The sequence below is a fragment of the Corvus brachyrhynchos genome, unplaced genomic scaffold, assembly GCF_000691975.1.
Source record: "Corvus brachyrhynchos isolate BGI_N302 unplaced genomic scaffold, ASM69197v1 scaffold3, whole genome shotgun sequence".
NCBI lineage: Eukaryota > Metazoa > Chordata > Aves > Passeriformes > Corvidae > Corvus > Corvus brachyrhynchos.
Window position 1 is genome coordinate 6,054,049 of NW_008237619.1, and position 7,151 is coordinate 6,061,199.

The 7,151-nt window shown below is 40.2% G+C and overlaps 1 protein-coding gene across 1 annotated transcript in view; it reads right to left on the bottom strand.

The window, feature by feature from the left end:
• Positions 1-706: 706 nt before the first annotated feature.
• The window catches only part of TFG (TRK-fused gene), a 20,087-nt gene continuing 13,642 nt past the window's right edge, over positions 707-7,151 (bottom strand). The window contains exons 6-8 of the mRNA XM_017731864.1: positions 6,551-6,691; positions 2,513-2,602; positions 707-747 (exon numbers count right to left, since the gene is read on the bottom strand). Of these exons, the coding sequence (XP_017587353.1) occupies positions 713-747; positions 2,513-2,602; positions 6,551-6,691 (266 nt within the window). The 3' untranslated portion in view covers positions 707-712. The remainder of the gene's footprint in view (positions 748-2,512; positions 2,603-6,550; positions 6,692-7,151) is intronic.

The window sequence follows — 7,151 nt, forward strand, 5'->3', positions numbered from 1 at the left end:
GGCCGGGGCCGGGGCAGGCGACTGGCTGTAGGCCGGGCACTGCTGGGCTTGCTGCGACGGGGGCTGCTGCTGGCTGTAGCCTGCTGGAAAGGCAGAAAGGTGGGGTGAGAGACACTAAAGAACCGTGGGTGCCTGCAGAAAGACCTTTTGTTTTCATGTTCACAGTGACAAACGCAAAACGATGCAGGAAGCACAGAAAAGGCAAACCAAGCGTGAGCTGCGAGTTTTCCTGCCCTTCACATAAGCGCACGGCCGAGGTTTTGGTGCACACCGTGGCAGCACAGCACACTGACAACAGTTACTATAAAACAGTTTTCCTGTGACTGACAAGAAATGAAGAAAAAAGACAAGGAGTCTTTTCCTTAATATCACACAAAAAATAAAGTCTTCATTGGCAAATGAGGCGAAATTCAACCCTTTTCCCAAATAAAACCTCCAAATTAAACTGTCATGAAAATACTCTCAGGGTTTAATATAAGTCATACCTTTGGATAAATCATAGGTGTTTTCAGTTCCTTAGAGTTAAATATGAAAAGGGTGTGTAGAACAGAGTACTTTAGCACAAAACTTCCATTTACACATGTCGCAAATTTGATTTTTCTGTATAAAACCAGCTTCCAAAGGGAATTTCTCTTCTCAAAAATTTTAAAATAGAACAAAGTCCTTTCATGAAGAAATAGCTACTTTTATCCATAATGAAACACACCTGCAGCTACTTGCAATGAAACCTCTCCAGTGACTGGAATCCTGTCAGCATTAAACACCAGACACACAAATTATTAAAAGTGCACAGCCCTAAACGGAAAGAGTAAGGGTAAGAATGCACTGGAGTAAACTCACCTTGAAACTGGCATCAAAATTTACTCATGAGACAAACCACTGAAGGGTCCATTTTTACAACCAGGTATAAATAGCCACTGTTGCCTAGTAGATCTACAAGAGTGGGAAGGGATCCTGCTCTTGGGGAGACGGGTTTAAAAGGAGACAATACTCATGGGAACTAAAGCAACACAAACAAAAAGATCCTATGACTCAACATCTTCAAAGGCTGCTGTCAATAGGTCCTCAAAAAAACACCCTGTTTCTGAAGATTAGGTTAATTGTGAAATAAGTTATGAGACACAGAGGTGCCTCAATAAGTTTTTGGTGGCGTTTCATTCATACTTGACAATGATGTTGACTGGAACGCAAAACTCACATTGCACTGCAGCTTTCACAGGAACATCAGTAAAATGATGGATTAGATAATGGTAGGATATGACTAGAAAGCAGGTTGGAATTCCTTTGTTTGCCCACCCAGTTTTTAAGCCTAGAGAGTCAGACAGACCCTTCTACTTCCAGCAGGCTTGTTACTTCTGAAATTAGACCTCAGCACATCTGTCACTGTATTCTAATTACAAAGGTGGGGGGGAGAAATCTGCAGAGAACAAGATACCATTTAGACACTCAAACCAACCAGCTCTCACACAGTGCACAGGAACAAGGTCTGAGGTACAAACCTTCAATCCAAGTATTCTAGGGTTCTTATCCAAGCTAAGCATGGAATTTCTCCGTGAGCTCTGCAAATCCTCTCATCTATATAAAAATTGATCAACTCCTACTGTGCACCAAGAAAAGGTCACACTGGCTCTGAGTCACTTAATGGGAGTCTTTTGTTTAGTTTAAGGAAGATTTTTTAAAACAAGGAATGATAAGTGCTTTGTATCATTTTCTAAAAGTATTAAAGCAAAATGCAATTTGTTACAGAATCTACTCTTACAGGTTCATCCCTAAACCTCATCGGGATTTATCATTCCTAGCATATACTAAGCATTCCTAGATGCCAGCTACTTCTAAAGGAAGTAACTGAAAAGTTCTGAGGTCAAGTTTATTTTTGGTATACACCAAAGCCAGCTTTTCATATTTCACTGCACATAAACCACTAGTGCACTAAAATATTCTTCTGCTAAAAGTCTACTGTCACCTTAAGGTATCAGCAAAATCAAAAACTAAAAAAAAACCTATCACTTGAAAGTTTCTCTGGGATTTACAGTATTTGTAGTAGCCAAGGATTTACTGAATGACAACTACTGTGTTTACACCACTAAATTTTGCACATGGAGATCATTCTAGATGCAAGAAATAGGGGCCATCTTTAGATACCTTCAATATTTAAGGAAGCTAAATTGGGATGTTTCACTTGCTTGCTAGAATCCCATGATTGCAGAAGATAATCCTGAAGGCTGCGCATCCTTCAGGTGATTCATTTTGCCTGCCTTTCTAACAAGGCGTTCTGCTGATTAGTAATGAAGTCTGCCTTCAATCAAGTAGGACTGAGACAGCAGAACTCTGACTACGTATCAACAATGTAAACAGCTACAGTGTTCTCTTCCTGGCAATAATTGTGCCACTTCCCATAAGGAACCTGGGCAGCCCAGCACCCTGACCTGCCCCACAGGGTCAGGAACTGCTGACAGGGCCGGGCGCTGCAGGAGAGGTCCTAGAGCTGAGCTGCTGTTGCAGAGCTGCTTACCTGGGTACTGCACGCCGTACTGCTGCTGGGGCTGAGCCTGCGGCTGCTGAGCAGGGTAACCAGGCTGCTGGTACTGCTGATACATCTGACCTAGGGATTAAAAACGCATTTCATTGAAGCCCAGTACCCTGGTGCATTACAGCAAACAATACCCTGACAGTTCAACATCACAGAAACAAACCCAATGACACCGAAGTACAGATTTTAGTTGCTGAAACATGTTGTTCTGACTAAATAATGTTTATCTAAAGAGTTCTAATTTGGTATGTGAGGCTTACTATTGCACATTTTCAGAGGCTGCCAGAAGCTATGCACCTTAGTTAGCACTACTCTTGTTGGTAACAGACCAGGAATCTTTAAACATCTCCATTACTGCTCCAGAACTTACACTGTAAATTGAAGTACTTCAGAAGTTAAACATGTCCTCAGATTGTCTGTTTAGATTAGGTTTTTAAGACCATTTCTGCAACCAAGTACTGTAAGCAGAGTGGTACATTATTTATGCTTACCACATTTTCCAGATAAGTCATCCATCTTTTAGCATCGCCAAGTCTTCTTAAGAGACCCAGGGGTATACACCCGAAGAAAAATAAAACCATACATTCTTAAGCTTGGGTAGTCCAAGTCAATGCTTATTTTTCCTACATTCACTGTTTTCAATTTCTTGGCCAGAAGAGGCAGAATATTTGTTTAGACAACCTATGGGTCCTGTTGAGGCTTTATGCTTCTGCTGTTTTTCAATCTAGTAAGTCACAGTCAAAGAACAAAATCAATTATCTGCCAAAACTAAAGCTTAGCTGAACTGAAGCAGACATGGAAACTTTACTATTATGAAGTGTTACTGTATTATTATTCATTCTGCAAAGACCAGCAGACTGTATAAATAGACTGTAAACTCTGTCTTTGGAGCCACACCGAGACAAAAGCAACTTGACTCTACTCTGAGTCCTCCCAGACAGACCCCTGTCCACACTGATTTAAACTCCTTATTTCTTCTTTATCTGCATTATTTGTAGCTGAAAGGAACACTATTTTACATTCACACTAAGGTGTTCTGAATACTTTATAATGATGCAGTCACTTAAACTATTATTTGGTGCGCAATTATTGTGGGATGATGAGAGTGCTGAACACAAGGCTGGAAGAGAATTTAAGCCTGTTAGCTTGATGTTTAAGAATTAGAAACTCAGAAAGCGTGTTTTCTCTTTCTTAAACTCATTTGACACGGGGAAGTTCTGGGAGAATAACCAGCAGGCTGCCCGTCCTGGGATAATTCCCTGCAGGCTAACAGAGAGACCACACTGGCACCTGCTGGAAATCCCAGGTAAAGGGATAGCAAAGGAACAGCATGGAGTTTTACCAAAGGTTTCTGAGAAGGCTTGCTGTCTTCTCCAAGGCTGAGGCATTACTGAGGAACAGAGAGGTGTTCCAGTGCCATTCAAGAAAACATTTTAAATTTACAGCCATGAATACAGGCAGGGATCCTATGGGTCCTCAGACACAGAGTCTTCTCTCTCCCTGGATTTTTATTCTGAAAACTAGATGACCTACAGCATCAGTGTCTGGTTTTGTACTTAGCAGTGCTTATTGCAGTGAAGGATCTGCCAGCATTTACCATTGTTCCTGTGCACTGAAAAAGACCTTTAGTCTGATTCAGAATAAAGACCATTTACATATATTCACACAACATTCTCTTCCCTAGAAGATCATGAAGTGCTTATGGGAATGAGATTTTACATGTATTTCAGTAAGGACTAAAAAAACAGTATTACATAATTGGTTCTTCTCTGTGTTCAGGACTGAATTTAGTGGTAGAAAAGCACCGGCCACAAAACACAGCACTGTATTAGAATATCTTTGCTGGATTGATTTAATTCAAATTAGTGAATACTGAAAACTTCTCAAGGGAGGCAGTCCTTCAGTAGTATCAGCACACAGAAGTGAGTTGAGTTGGTATTCACATGTAACAACAACCTAATAACCAATCATAATCATCACAGCATTTACTGGCAGAGAATGCCATTAAAAAATAATCCCTGATATAACCAGAATGACTGACACATGACTGGCATCACCAGTTTACTTGTATCTTCAAAATACTGGGAAAGTGTGTGGGGGAAGCAGAGCTTGGGGTGTTTTGGGTTTTTTTAAGAAGTGAACTAATAATTTCAAACTAGTTTCAAAACTAGTTTCTAACAGAACCTGCTCTTCACCAGCAGTGCCATATATGTGAGTTCATCCTGTTGAAAACCTAACAATCAAAACTTATCCAAAGTTCTGGCTGGGTTATGGCTCTATGGGGACAGCACAAGCCCCCAGTTACGACTGGACTGAGGTGCTATCAAACCTCAGTGAAGTATGGAAAACTACTCCATGTTTCAAAGGAAAGTCTTTGAACACTGTGGAATAAAGTTGGTAATTGCAACTACTTTACCCAGCTTTGGTAAGATGCTGATGTTTATCATATGCATACAAGGCACAGCAAAAGCAATCCTCCTCATATTTCTAATGAACATTCTCTGATCTCTTCCCCAAAGACTAAACCATGGAGTGAAGAAAATATAATCAATACTTAAAATATTGCAGTAGCAATAATAAAAACTATATAAAACTAAAGATCAAACCCTTTATAATTATTAGTGTTGCACTATACTTTCCTTGATCCAAGTTTAGAAAAATCACATCTACTCTGATACATGAGCCTAGATAACTTCTTCCCCAAGTAAGATGAGTTTTACTGAAACAAATACTTTTCCCCTTCCCTGGTGTTAGCAGCCATACAGGATTCCAAGCTAGTGTTGCTAGTGCTTTTAAGTGTTTCATTTCTTTGTTTCAGTTCTAGTTTAACAGCAACACTTAAAACTTCTTACCTTACTGTATTAAACTAAACTAAAAAAACCAAACTCAAAATGCAAATTCAGTAGCTGAGAATATGGTTTCTGAACATTAAATTTTCTGGCTGCCAACAGAAGAACCTGGAGCCCTTTTTTGCAAAAGTAACTTTTATACATAAATGCCAAACCACTCTAAGCTATTTAAAGACAAAAATGTCTCTTGCTATAATACTTGACTAATAAGCAAAAAAAGGCTGAAAGCTGCAAAAGAAGTAACCTCCACTGCAACCAACAGTATTCATACCTCTTTAAATATACATAACTACTAGCTGTTCAAATACTCTGCTTGATCAAAATATTACTTATTCCCTTCAGGCAAGACAATCCAAGTGACTATGGATACTGTGACCACCATCTCATACGTGTTGAGCATTACATCATTAAAGCAAGCATCAGGGGGCTCTCACTTGTGCCTACACCAGCACAGAAACAACTTTATATTATTCTTCATACGGAGGAAGAAGTAGCAAAGCAGGTTATTTCACAGACAGTTTAATCCAGAAGTGTGCAGGTCAAAATGCTCAGCGCACTTAGAAAATAGGAACAGAAAAAAATGATGCCCAGATGTAGGAAACCTCAAAATAGGTTAATTTTGAGAAGTCGCATAGCATGTTAAAGGGCATAGTGCAAACAAATCTGAATAGCAGAGTTAAGACCTTAAACTTTAAAGGACAGCCAGGTGGGGCTCTCAGGAGTTATAAGGAACTCCATGCATTTAAGATGTTACAAGGTTTAACTTGACCAGCACAGAGCCATACACAAAAAGGAAGCAATGAAATAATGGCTCCAGTCTGTCAGATAGAAATGATGAGTAAACAACACTTCTAATACATAGTAGACAAGTCCACAAACTGTTAGTTGAGTGAAAGCTCGACACAACACACAGTGTATGACACGAGCACAGATGCAAGCAGAAAACAGTACCATGAAAATTCTCTCATGTTACACTGCCTGCCCTTTCAAACAGAGCCACTGCTCCACCTGCTGTTTCTGTACTGAACAGCACGGGCAGCGAGGACAAAAGCTGTTCTGCCTAGGGGCATACATCGATTTGCAGTTTGGTATCCACTTTGGGTCTGCTAATTGAAGGCAGAATCAGACACCATCCTTCACATCCCGGACAATAGAAAAGCACGGTACTTACCTTCCACCTGCCCCGTCTGTGGCTGTGTGCTGGGGTAGGGCGGCTGCTGTGCCTGAACCCCAGGGGGATGGGCTGCAGAAGAGGAGGAAGCTATGCTGTCCGGCGTTCCTGATCGCTCTTCTGCAGGGGCACTGGGTGGTCCTAGAGGAGCAAGAACAAGTATGTGAGATGAACAGATGTGAAATAAAAAATTCTCATATAAGAATTTTTGCAAATATTTTTAACGTTTTTTCCACATCAGATTTACATCTGTGTGTCATGCCCAAGCTAAAACTAAGTGTATATTTACACATCTTAAAAATATTTGAGGGGGGGAATTTTCCACCTGTCTCTAGATCACTCAGATTTCATTCTTTTGAGGAACTTAACTCATTTGTGAGTTAAAACCCTTCATGATAGCATACTTTTTCAACAGCTTCAAGAGTTAACCTTGTACACACACACACCAAGAGCTGCCACGTTTGGACACAACGTGCACTTACCTATTTTTTCTAATCTGGAGAAAAGGTGAAAGGTTGTGATGCCATGAAGATTTTTTGCCTTTTCTTTTATATCCCTTTTATACCTTTTTTACAACTTCTGTATTCTTAGTGCTTTTTCC